The sequence below is a fragment of the Pan paniscus genome, chromosome 22 (assembly GCF_029289425.2).
Source record: "Pan paniscus chromosome 22, NHGRI_mPanPan1-v2.0_pri, whole genome shotgun sequence".
Classification (NCBI taxonomy): Eukaryota; Metazoa; Chordata; class Mammalia; order Primates; family Hominidae; genus Pan; species Pan paniscus.
In genome coordinates, this window is record NC_073271.2 from 17,854,260 (window position 1) to 17,868,300 (window position 14,041).

Genomic DNA, 14,041 nt, shown 5'->3' on the forward strand with positions numbered 1-14,041 from the left:
AATTCTTCACAGAATTAGAAAAAATAATTCTAAAATTCATATGGGACCACAAAAGAGCCCTCATAGCCAAAGCAATACTAAGCAGAGAGAACACATCTGGAGGCAACACATTACCCAACTTCAAACTATACTATAAGGCTATAGTCAACAAAACAGCATGGATTAAATAGGCACACAGTCCAATGGAACAAAATAGAGAACTCAGAAACAAAGCCAAATACTTACAGCCAACTGATCTTTGACAAAGCAAACAAAAACGTAAAGTGGGGAAAGGACATCCAATTCAACAAACGGTACTGGGATAATTGGCAAGCCACAAGAAGAAGAATGAGAATGGATCCTCATCTCTCACCTTAAACAAAAATCAACTCAAGATAGATCAAAGACTTAAATCTAAGTCCTGAAACCATAAAAATCCTAGAAGATAACATGGGAAAAATCCTCTAGACATTGGCTTAGGCAAAAACTTCATGACCAAGAACCTAAAAGCAAATGCAACAAAAACAAAGATAAATAGATGGGACTTAATTAAGTTTAAAAATTTCTCTACAGAAAAAGAAATAATCGGCCAGTAAACAGACAACCCACGGAGAGGAAGAGAATCTTCACAAACTGTGCATCCGACAAAGGACTAATATCAAGAATCTACAAGGAACCCAAATCAGCAAGAAAAAAAAAATACCATCAATAAGTGGGCTAAGGACATGAACAGGCAATTCTCAAAGAAGATATACAAATGGGCAACAAATATATGTAAAATTCTCAACATTACTAATGATCAAGGAAATGCAAATCAAAACCACAATGTGATACAACCTCCCTCCTGAAAGAATGGCCATAATCAAAAAAATAAAAATACAATAGTGTTAGCACATACATGGTGAAAGTGGAACACTTTTAGACTGCTGGTGGGGATGTAAACTAGTAACACTGTCATGGGATCTTTACAGTGTCACTTTGCCAGCCAGAAACTTCTGTGGCTGGTAGTACCTCTGCTTGGGTTTTGCTTGCTTCCACTGGGCTCATTCTGCCCACTCAGCTCATGCTATTGGCCTAGATCCCATACCCGCCAAGGGTGAACCAGGTGGGGAGTGGTGAGGGGTGTATCGGTGGGCGAGTGCAGGGTCCAGCCACTGGGCCCAGCCAGGCACTCCAGCTGCTATGGTGGGACAGGCAGCTCCAGGTGCCACTCCATGCAAGGCTGAACCAGGTGTACTCAAGGGGCTTCCACTGTGGGCACAAGCATCTGGACCAGGGGAATACAGTGGTGCCCGAAAGCTCAGAGACTTCAGGGAGTGAACAGCCCCAAAGATGGTGTTACATCACGCCACAGCCCTGGCATGGGGAGCCCCAAGGTCTAGGCTCCCAGAAGGACCACAGCTCTTCTCTCCTTCTCATTGCATGCAACGTGGCAAGTAGGGGGCATGTTTCAGTCCTGTTTGTGTTACAGCTCTTTCAGTCCCGCCATTCTGCAGATCCTGAGTTCTTGTCTCATGTCCAAGAAGAATGAGGTATGCAGGCAAGTGGTGGGTTAGCAAGGAGGAAAGCAGTTTCATTGAGCTACAGAAAAGCTCTCAGGAGACCCTAAGTGGGTAGCTCTATCCACTGGCAGGTCATCCTGACATCTGTCCAACTCTGGCTGAGTCGGGGTTTTATGGGCTCAGAGGGAGGAAGTGCTGATTGGTCCATGGTTGGCCATGGGTAAGCCTGGAAAAAGCACCAGAAGTTATCACTCTGGGCCACGATTCCACCCAGAACTTATAGCCCTAACTCCAGGCTTCAGGCTCTCCTTGGCTTGAAGGTGGTGTTTCACAGGGGACCCTCAGCTTTCTGCCCAGAAGGCTGTCTGCCTCCTGCTGCCATCAACATGCTGTCTATGGCCCCCAGGCTGTTCATGCCAAGGGGTGCCTATAGGCCCCTGCTGAGCCACGTTTAGTCTTCCCTCAGCCTCCCTCCTATGCTCCTAGGTGCCCAATGTCCAGAGGGGGTTGAGGTAGCAGGGGTCTGGTGTGTCAGCACCTTCTTGAGTGTGCACACACCTAGGTGGGATGGGACGGCACCTGGGCTGGGCCACAACTTTGCTCCAAAATCAGAGCAGGCACCAGGAGTGGAGAGAGGTCAGGGATGGGAGCAGGCACTTCCCAGCCTTTGGGGGAAGGGGGAGTTCCTCACTTCCTGAGAGCAGAGCGCGACTGTGCGGCTGCACATGCACCAGGGAGTGCAGGGCTCCCACCCCACCTACTCGGTAGGAGGCAGGGCTTCTTCCTGTTCCTGGCCCCTGCCAGCTCTGTGCAGTGCACAAACCTGGCCAGACCTCCCCAACTGCAGCTGGCATCTTCACAGTGGCTGCTCCAGATGGGCTGCCACTGCCATCACAACCACTATGGAAAACTGTGTGGAGATTCCTTAAAGAACTAAAAGTAGATCCACTATTTTTCCAACAATGCCACTACTGGGTCATTATATGAAATAAACACTTGCACATGCATGTTTATAGCAGCACAATTAGCAAATGCAAAAATATGGAACCAGCCCAAATGTCCATTAATCAATGAGTGGATAAAGAAAATGTAGTGTGTGCATGAATACTATTCAGCCATATGAAGGAACAAAATAATGGCATTTGTAGCAGCCTAGTTGGATTTGGAGACCATTATTCTAAGTGACGTAACTCAGGAATGGAATGCCAAACATCAAATGTTCATACTCATAAGTGGGAACTAAGCTATGAGGATGCAAAGGCATAAGAATGATACAATGGACTTTGGGGACTGAAGGGAAAGGGTGAGAGTAGGGTGAGGGATAAAATATTAGACACTGAGTACAGTGTATACTGCTCAGGTGATGGGTACACCAAAATCCCACAAATCAGCACTAAATAACTTATCCTTAGAACCAAACACCACCTGTTCCCCAAAAACCTATTGAAATAAAAAATTAAAATTAAAAAGGAGAAAAAAGGTGATTAGGCAGATTGAGACAGCTAGTACAAAGCACTGAAAGCACAAAAGAGTTTGGGATGATTAAGGTTTAAGAAGAAGAGTTAATTTAAATGTGTGCAAGGTCACAAATAAGCCTAGGTTAGTTTATGTGAAGCTTTGTAAAGAGTCATAAAAGTTTGGATTTAAGGAGTGTGAATAGGATCTTTAAAAGGTTTTAAGCAGGATAGTTACATTTGCTTAAATTAGAAACTGATAGGTGAGTAAGTCAGCAAGGGGCTTCTAAAACTGACCAGGTAGTGACTATGAACTGGGCAAGAGAGCTCATACTAAATATTGAGAGACATGAATGGTATTTCTATATATTGTGCTTTAGTGGTGAGAAATCAATGACAAAGCTTTTAAAATTGACACCCTATTATAACCAAATCTAAGTTCAGCTGCTCATCACTTGAAAGCCAAACATGAGAGATGAGAGTTGGCAGGAGGAAAAGCAGGTTTATTCTGAGAGCCAGCAAACCAAGAAAATGGTGGACTAAAATCCCAAAGTACCATATTAAGTCAGTACAAATTTCAGCCTCTTTTTGGTTAAGGGCAGGAAGGGGGAAGAGATGGGGATTAGGATCAAGAGGTGACCAAGGGTGGCAGACATCTGAGTGTCAGTGAGGATCCAATGGGGTTGGAAACTTTTTTGTCTTTGGTCAAGTCACAATGCTCCCATAAATATTTAATGAGAAATATGGTTAATTTGTACATACTTTTCCTTTAACTCCAGAATTCGTTTTGAAAATTATGATTGCTGTCCTTGCGTATTATGAGCGTTATTAAATTATTCTAGCCTCCATGTAAGAATGGATAAAGGCTCCTTAAACAAAAATGGAGTTAGTTATGACAGTTCTTTTGCTGTTTCACTGTTACACTATTACATGTGAAAATAACTCTTTCTATTATTTGTAGTTCTTAAAATATAATATTAAAAAGGACATTTGAAAATTGTTTGGCACAGAGTATTATGACTGAAAAAGAGGAAGATATTTCACTCTAGTATGTGAATGCTTTGAAGAGTATGTAGGATGTAATCTACAATACAATCATAATACAGTTTTACAAGGACAATGCCTATTCTTATTCTCATCAATATGATTTTTAAAAACTTATTTTTATTATAAATTATTTCCCTAGTAATGCCTTTTCAATTTTATTTAGAAAATAGATTGTATATCATGAGTTTTATAGTGAGTTACCTGGTTCTAATATTCATGACCTAGTGGAAATTCAGGTCAAAGACTTGTATATTTCAGTTCCCAGAGCCTGTGTTATGCTTTATTATCAGCTTCACCCTGCTCAGACACAGGCAGAATTCAGTAATGCAGGCCAGCACTGAGCAAGAAATAAGACTTTTCTTAGGTCACAGTTACCAACCACAAATAAACTAGGCTCAGAGAAAATATTTCAGAGCCAAAGGAGGAATTACAAAAGAAAGTAGAAAGCTTGCATTAAGCAAGTAATCAAGTCAAGAAATCTCATACTGCAGGAGAATGCAGTGATCAGTACTGACTCCAAGTTCACCTCTAAATCTCAGAATAAGAAAAAAAAAAGAGGCAGGGAGGGGGCATTTATCAAAACAAGTATAACTTGGTACCAAGTCCAAAGACATGCTTTAAATTGACACCCTATTATAGTTTCTTTGGTGTCTCCTAGTATGGAAAGGATTGGGCTGGAAATAAGCTTGTCCTGAATGAAACATTGAGGAAGGTGACACATTCAGATGCTGGCATATGTTACTGTTTCATGTGATGCTGGCAATGTAATGTCAGATATTCAGTCAAGGGCATGGATTTAAGAATAAATGTTCTAGGTCAGACTTCTGCCTGTACAGCTGCCATTTAATTAAATCTAAATAATTTATCATTAGGGATCATTTCATTGTGATAACAGCTAAAAGAGCATAGTTCCTTGTTTTTAATGTCTGTAGACACATTACATCTTGTTTGCAGTCTTCCTTTTCTTATGGTCTATATAGTAATGCACAATTTTTATTAATTATATACTTATTAAGAAGATTTTGGAGTCTTAAGATAATACATTTACCACCAAGGACTACTGCATTATTTACCCTCATGTAGTCTCTTTTTGTCTGTTTGAAAGATATTCACTTATTAAAATATTTACCAAAACTTTTTTTTTTTTTTTGAGATGGAGTCGCCCAGGCTGGAGTGCACTGATGCAATCTTGGCTCACTGCAACCTCCATCTCCTAGGTTCAAGTGATTCTCATGCCTCAGCCTCCCAAGTAGCAGGGATCAAAGGCACCTTATTGTACAAACATATGCATATCAATGCCTGCATTTGTATGTAGTAAACTACACCAGAGGCTTTTATAAACATGAAATAATTATTATCCCAAGTGGCTTACATAGTTCTTTAGAAAGGCAAATGCCACCTTTTATATGGTCTAGTGCTACTTTATGTATCCTAAAAGTAATATGCATGTTTATTTTTTAAATTTGTCCCAGGGTAATTTTAAAGAACTCTTAGAGGTTAAGGAATTTGGGAAGAATTTATCTAGTTCAACTCCTAAATTCTTTAAAGAAAAGAAAAAAAGGCCAAACTTAAAAGCAGAAACTCAAGGTCACATCTTTTCTACTTGACAGAGTTGGCACTCAATTTTGATTGCAAGCTCAATGCTGTTTCCAATACAAAATTTTGCTTATGAGCACCAGCCACAAATTTTATTTTGTTTTCATCCACTATTCTCTGTGTGTATGTGTGTGCACATCTCTAGACCTTTTTAATTTAGTTGTATATATTTATGGGTCACAGTGTGATATTTTCATATATGTCTAACAGTGTGGAATGATTAAATTCTTCACCTCACATACTCAGTCTTTTTCGTGGTGAGAACATTTGAAATGTACTGTCTTAGCAATTTTTAAACACATGATACACTAACTGTTGTCATCTTATTGGGTAATACATCTCAAAAACTTACTTCTGTTGTCTAACTGAATCTTTGAATCCCTTGGCCAACATCTTTCTATCCCTCTTACCACCACAACCTCTGGTAACCACCAACCTACTGTCCTTTTCTATGAATTTGACTGTTTTTTATTCCACATGTATAAATCAGATTATGCAGTATTTGTATTTCTGTGCCTGGTTTATTTCACTTAAGATAACATCCTCCAGATTCATTCATGTCATTGAAAATGTCAGAATTTCCTTCTGTTTTCATTTTGTATATATACTATGTGTTTTGTATCCATTCATCTACTGATGCACATTTTAATCTGATTTCATGTCTTGACTATTGTGAATAATGCTGCAATTAATATAGGAGTATGGATATCTTTTCTACATACTAATTGAAGTTCCTTTGGACATATACTCACAAGTAGGATAACTGGATAATATGGTAATTGTTGCAGGAAGTCAGGGACCCTGAACAGAGGGACCGGCTGGAGCTGCAGCAGAGGAAACAAATTGTGAAGATTTCATGGACATTTATCACTTCCCTAATAATACTCATAATTTCTTATGCCTGTCTTACTTTAATCTCTTAATCCTGTTATCTTCGTAAGCTGAGGATGTAAGTCACCTCAGGACCCTGTGATGATTGCGTTAACTGTACAAATTGATTGTAAAACATATGCGTTTGAACAATATGAAATGAGTGCACCTTGAAAATGAACAGAATAACAGCAATTTTAGGGAACAAGGGAAGACAACAGTAAGGTCTGACTGCCTGCAGGGTTGGGCAAAAACAGCCATATTTTTCTTCTTGCAGAAAGCCTATAAATGGACATGCAAGTAGGAGAGATATGGCTAAATTCTTTTCCTAGCAAGGAATATAATATTAAGACCCTAGGAAAAGAATTACATTCCTGGGGGGAGGTCTATAAACGGCCACTCTGTGAGTGTCTATCCTATGAGGTTGAGATAAGGACTGAGATAGGCCCTGGAGTCCTGCAGTACCCTCAGGCTGACTAGGATTGGGAAACCCCAGCCCTGGTAAATTTGAGGTCAGACTGGTTCTCTGCTCTCAACCCCTGTTTTCTGTTAAGATGTTTATCAAGACAATACGTGCAATGCTGAACATAGACCCTTATCAGGAGTTTCTGATTTTGCCCTGGTCCTGTTTCCTCAAAAGCATGTGATCTTTGCTCTGCTTTTTGCCTCTTGAAGCATGTGACCTACTCCCTGTTTGTACACTCCCTCCCCTTTTGAAATCCCTAATAAAAACTTGCTGGTTTTGTGGCTCAGGTGGGCATCACGGACCTACCGATATGAGATGTCACCCCCAGTGGCCCAGCTGTAAAATTCCTCTCTTTGTACTCTTTCTCTTTATTTCTCAGAGTGACTGACACTTAGGGAAAATATAAAGAACCTACACTGAAATATTGGGGGTGGGTTCCCCTGATAGGTAGTTCCGTTTTTAATTTTTTGAGAAACCTCCATATAGTTTTTCCTAATATATGTACTAATTGACATTCCCACCAAAAGCATATAAGGGTTATCTTTTCTCTGCATCCTTGACAATAATTACCTTCTGGGTTTTTTGTAATAGCCTTTGTAACTGATGTGAGTTTATGTCTTCTTATGGCTTTAATTTGCATCTTCTTAATGATTAGTGATGTGGAACATTTTTTCAAATACCTGTTGGCCACTTATTTACCTTCTTTTGGGCTAATTCAGTTCCTTTGCCCATTTTAAAATCAGATTATGTGTTTTTTTTGCTATTGAATTTTCTCCAGATTCTTGTTGTAAGACTTGTGACAAGTTGTGAGAAGCACTATGCCTGGGACATTTTAACTGCTCACAAAATAGTAGAGATTTAAGTTAATGTTCTTCTGGGAATCTTTCTCTGGGTTGCAGTTATATAACAATATATTTATTTACTTTTGCATCTGCCTCATCCACTAGAATGTTTCCTGTTGAGATGAATACCTTGCATTTAAACAGTAATTCGCATGAAATAAACTACCAGTGATAATTTGGGACAGTGGTTGCCCTCCCAGAGCTGCAGATGGAAAATCTTTAAGATTAAGGTTGAGACATTCATCTTTTTCCTCCACAAACTCTCAATGTGCCAGTTAATACTCAGGGAAGAAAAATTTTTATACCCAAACAGTTGGGTCCAGCATCTGCTAAATGGCTTACTATTCATAGACATAAATTTTGATATTATTTTGAATTATTAGTGTACAATCAAATATATCATTCTGATTTGGAGGATTTTAACATTTTATTTGGCAAGGCAACCCATGATGGCAGTATATCATGAAGAAGTTAAATTCCTTCAACATCTTTTTGAAAGTGAAGGTGGAATAAATGTACAAATAGGTAAATATTAGTTTGAAATCAAAACAAATAAAACCAAAACATAAATAAAATGTTAATTATTCACCATACATTATGGAGTATGATTAATTCTAAACAAGTTATTGTAGCATTGAAAAATGTGAAAATATAGAATGTATGAGCTCTGTCATTAAAATATGAGTTCAATTTAGAAATTTAAATAAAAATAAAGTCACTATTTAAGGGGTCAGGCTTAATATATGGTATCATAATACTGTTAAAATTTAATATGAATTTTGCCCTCTTTATGATAAAAATAATTGATATTGTTTTATGCTTTCAAGTGTCTTACTACATATGGAGTGTCTTGACATTTTTAAAAATGGAAATAAAGCCTCTTTCAATTTTAATTTCAAATAATTATGCCTCTCAACAAATAAAATAGATAACTCAATATTTCCCCTGATGTGAGGCATACGTGTTTACTGTAGAGTGAATATATGTGTGTAAACAATATCAACATATGTCAATATATTTTATGTATATGTGTACGATATGGTTTGGCTGTGTCCCCACCCAAATCTCATCTTGAATTGTAGCTCCCATAATTCCCACGTGTTGTGGGAGGGACCCAGCAGAGCATAATTGAATCACAGGGTAGTGAATAAGTCTCACGAGAGCTGATGGTTTTATAAGGGGTTTCCCCTTTTGCTTGGCTCTCATTCTGTCTTGTCTGCAGCCAGGGAAGATGTGCCTTTCACTTCCCCTTCTGCTACGACTGTGAGGCCTCAACAGCCAAGTGAAACTGCGAGTTTATGAAACTTCTTTTTCTTCATAAATTACCCAATTTTGAATGTCTTTATCAGCAACATGAAAACGAACTAATACAGTATACATTTGTGTATATGAGTGTATATATGTATATATAGTATGTATGTGTATATACCATATATCAATATACGTCAGTGTATCTATATATACACAATATATGCCATTAAATGTATATTTGTATACATGAGAGTGAATATGTATATATTCATATGTGTGTTTACACATACCCACTCGTATATACATATATGTATATATTCACTCATATATACATATATACATATGTGCACACACTTTACAAAAGTGAAAGTTGCTTTTTTACAAAAGCAACTTTACAATAGTAAAGCCTACATAATTATTTGAAATTAAAACTCTAAGGGTTTTTATTTTCATTTTTAAAAATTTAAAGAGACTCCACATGTAGTAATGCATTTTACATTTTTAAAGCCATACATATGGCTTTCCAAAAGTTTGTAACTTTACCGGGACTGAAAAACATCAAAATTAGAATACACTATTGAGGAAAGTACAGTATAACAAATATATTATTATTATACTTACTATTTTTAGACTATCAAGATATTTTTGCAGTCATGTTTTGTATTTTTGTTATTTATTTATGGTATAATTACTAACAAGACTCTTTTAGTTTTTGTTATGTTTCAGAATATTGATTTAATAGAGGCTGAATATTCTCAATGAAAAAAATGTGAAAAAAGCATACACAATATGCCTACTGCCAAACACGTTAGTATTAACAATGATGGGAGCATTGTAATATATTTTAACCTCTTAATGCCTCAGCAGAGACTTGGGAAGAGGTAACAACCTAATTTCTTTATAAATGTCCTAATTGAAAGTTGATTATAGAACCTAACTTTGGCGAGGTCCAGATGCATATTCCTGATGTAAAATTATACAGTAAAAGTATTTTAAAATAAAAAGTATAATTTAAAAAGTGTCTTTAAAATCAATTATTATATTTGAAGACGTTGGTAAGTATACTTATTTGGGTATTCTTTCTTGAGATGTCAAATGACATTTTCCATTATTTTAGGCAAATATGTTTTAATGCAGAAGTTTACTTGTTACGATCAAGGGCAAAAGTTCTATGAATCAATTTATTTGTAATTTCTTAATCACAACTGTGCTAGAGAGTACAATTTTGAAATTCACCTTTGAAATCCAAATCTTGTCTGTAAACAATATTGCAACAAATTTTCTACACTAGTTTAAAAATATTTCTTATTAATTCAAAATGGAAGGCATTTTAACATTTCTAAACTGCAATCTAGGGAATCTTCTTTGACTTTCTGATAATGAAGCAAGTGATTAACTTACCTGCCCATTCATAATTTTAAATTAACTGTAGCTTTTTATTTTAACTCTCATATTTCAAATATACAAATTTTACCAAAAGTAACCCACTATCTCTTATTACTGATGCATCTGCTTCACATCTGTGTCTCTCATTCTCTCTTTAAGAAAGGGAATCAAGCTTTCTTTTTAAACACCTTCTTGGGGTTACCCTCATCCGTCAAACAGAAATTATTCCGAGACCTGTTAAAAATTGTAAGGAAGACTAGTCATGATTACTAACACAATAGTGCTCAAGACTATTGCAATAGAAGAGAGAGATTGAGCTCAAAGCCAAATACAAGGACAAATTGGAATGTACAGCCAATGAGTAGAGTGAGAGATGGCAGTGGATGAAAAGTTATTAAGAGGGACCTGGTAAACTTCAGAGGTATTGACTTTCTTGGTAACCTGGCCTAACAGGGTCCTTGCTAAAGACAGGCCAAAGACTTAGACCACAATTGTGTTGAATGAAGAACTTGGTCAGATAGCAAGAGTGATCAGAAATCAAGGGTGCGGGAACTCTTATAAATGGATTTGGCAGGATTCTTTGTTACTGGCAAGCCAGGGACAGTGCCAAGGTCAAGGCCTAGTTGAAAAGTGGGCTAAGAAGAACCTGAGTAAAGTTTGATCAAAGAGGGTGTCTGTGTCACTTTCTTGATTGTCACTGGCACTGGAGGCTTTCAGAAAGGAGATCTTTTTCTCCACCTCCAGTGAATGACATACTTCCATCTTTTCACTATTCAGATTTATCTTAACTTTTTTCTACTCTGCTCAGATAAAAATTAATTCTTCCAATAAAGTCACTTCTTTTCATTATAATTTGTAGAATCATATTTTGGTTTTGACTTTGATAAGATTGATGGACACATAACTCCTTAAGTTATGCTTCCATAACTTCATATTTCATGTAGTCAGGAATTAACTTTCCCCATGCATAGTATATTGGGCACAAATCCTAAGCCAAAAAAATGCAAGTTCAAGATAAAAATCTTTCCATGCCTATTGCCTTTTTTCTTTCATATATATGTGAAAGAATATAGCATAGGCAAAAGTATCTTTCCACTTCTGCTTATGCTATATTCTTTTCTCCTTTTTCCCCTGTATGTGTTTCTCTAACCACCAGTGTTTATTTCCTCTGTACATTTGAAACCTTTCATGATGTAAAGGGCCTTCCTGATTTTGAAAATGACTATTTTTGGTACACCAACATGACATATGGCTACATTCTTCAGCCACTTCAGATGGTGCTATGCAAGAGTCACATCCCTCATACCACACTGGCCCAGTACCAAGTTGTTAATTGCATTGACATGCCAATCTTGTGCCAGTGAATATCGCTGCCTTGCTACTGTATTGATATTTACAAAGCATATCCTGTATAGACATTTAGTTTCTGTTTTATTATAGACCGGCATTATCAATATTTTCTTGCTTGATACCACAAATACATTTTTTAATGTGGCTTTCAGTATCGCATGTATTGCCTGTAGCAAGTATTGCATTCAACACTGATAATTCTGAGTAAAATTCACACTGAGATCATCAGGCAAGCAATTAGTGGCAATTGCTTTCTGTTATGGAAAACAACAAATCTTACCCTCAGTTTATAGTTAAATTACACTATTAAAATACACTACATGCAGATGCCACATTGTGGACAGAGTGTGACTGCAAGTCAGCTATTAATGTTTCCATTAGGATGTATGAATTTCTTATTGGATTGAGTTTATTTGTAACTATATTTTCCTTAAACCTCTCCATGAAATAGTATAATGCTAAATAAGTTATATTTTACATACCTTAACAGTTGTAAATAAATTTAAAGATAAAGATATAGATGTATGAATTTCCTGTTGGATTGAGTTTATTTGTAATTATATTTTCCTTAATCCTCTCCAAGAAATAGTATAATGCTAAATAAATTATTTTACATACCTTAAGGGTTGTAAATAAAGATATAGACGTAAACTTAGTTTTTGACTTTGAATATCAAGAAATTTGGCTTCTCTTGTAGTTGTTCCTTTAATCAGTTGTGTGTTCTTAGATTCTTCATGTCCCTGGCTTTTTCAATTTAGTTGAACTGTTGAATTAAAATTTATTTGACTATTTAATTTCCAGTCAATTCAATGTACAGTTTAAAAAACACTGTATAAGCCATTAGGTAAATAATTGTGACTGAGATACATTCTGACCCCCAAATGGACATCATTTGGTGTAGAAACGATCAAATAGATGCTTCCATTGCCTAATGACCATGATGAGGGAAAGCACAGAATGCTGTGGGTGCACAATTTAGGGCACCTCATCTAGAACTGAAGAGTGTGGAAAGGCTGTGTTTAGAAAGTGAGGAGCTTACTTTTGAACTCAGTCAGTTGAAGGGAAGGGCAGGTATATGCCGAGCTAATGGAAAGCCATAGGCAAATGTATCTGTGTAATATTTAGCACACCTAAGTACAAAGATGTACCACCATTTATGGGATGTTAAGTTGTTTTCAGTTTTTGTTATTAAAATAATAGTGCATTAAAAGTCCTTTAAATAAACTTTTATAATATTTATAATTATTTTCTCTGGATACATACTGGATTGCAGAATCAAGATTATAAAACTGTTTTATCTTCCTGAGAATTGTTTCAATTATATTCCCTTTAATAATAGATGATAGGATTCACAGCACCAAAATGTTTCAAACCCTGAAAATTATAATTTTATTTCTGTATTTGATTGGGCATATAATAGACGTTGGTTAAAATAGCCCTATATTGATATCTGAGCCCTAAAACTTATTGTGGGAATGAGCTTGGCATCTCTTAACTCAGATCCCTTTTCCATAGAACAGAGATTATTCCTTCCTTACAAGGTTATTAAAAATATTAAATATAATAAAGTATATAAACAACTTACCTTCATATAGAAATGATTCAGTAAGCATTTCAGACTTGTATGTGAGATTGTCATTAAAAAATTCATTAAAGTAAAATAGGACAAGGACTTTTAAATGATTACTTCTGCATTTGTACTACAGATAAGTTACATATCTGATATTTATATAATTAGTAGATATAACAAAACTGGATATTGCTTTTTTAAGTAGTTTGCAGTAATAAAATATTTAAAAGTTAAATGACTTAAATTGATAATTTTTGATGTGATATTAAGTTCTAAGTAGTTAATATTAGTAACAATAATCAGCATAAATATGAGCAAAATTTTAGCTACAGCTTACTTGAGAATTATGCTTTCATGTAAAAATAATTATAAAATCTTCTCAAATAATTATGCAGGCAGGAAATTGAGAGGTTACAATATTTGGCATTTGATTTAGATCATAGTCCTGGGGTGGAGGAAGAGTGAAAACAACGTTTGTATGTTTTCACATTTAGATTTTTAAATAAAATTATACATTGTTTTCTCTTAACTTTTGTGACAGACATCTAGAATACAGACCTGAAAAAATTGATAGGGAGTCGTAAGAATAGGAACTGGTTACTTTTCAAATTAATTATTGTTGATTAATTTATGACATCTGTGGTTTAGTAAAAATGGGAAATATGGATACTTTAGGGAAAAAATGTTTAGTTATGTTGTTGCCATTCCAACTTAGATTTCATACCTGA

The 14,041-nt window shown here is 36.1% G+C and overlaps 1 protein-coding gene across 4 annotated transcripts in view; it reads left to right on the forward strand.

Annotated features, from left to right (window-relative positions):
* Window positions 1-14,041, forward strand: part of NCAM2 (neural cell adhesion molecule 2) — a 544,869-nt gene that overhangs the window by 399,620 nt on the left and 131,208 nt on the right. The window contains exon 10 of one of the 4 annotated variants that reach the window (XM_057300937.2): window positions 553-4,138. The exons of the other annotated variants lie outside the window; for them this stretch is intronic. Within the exon in view, the coding sequence (XP_057156920.1) occupies window positions 553-554 (2 nt within the window). The 3' untranslated portion in view covers window positions 555-4,138. Of the gene's footprint in view, window positions 1-552; window positions 4,139-14,041 lie in introns of those variants that run through there. 4 annotated transcript variants of the gene reach the window in all.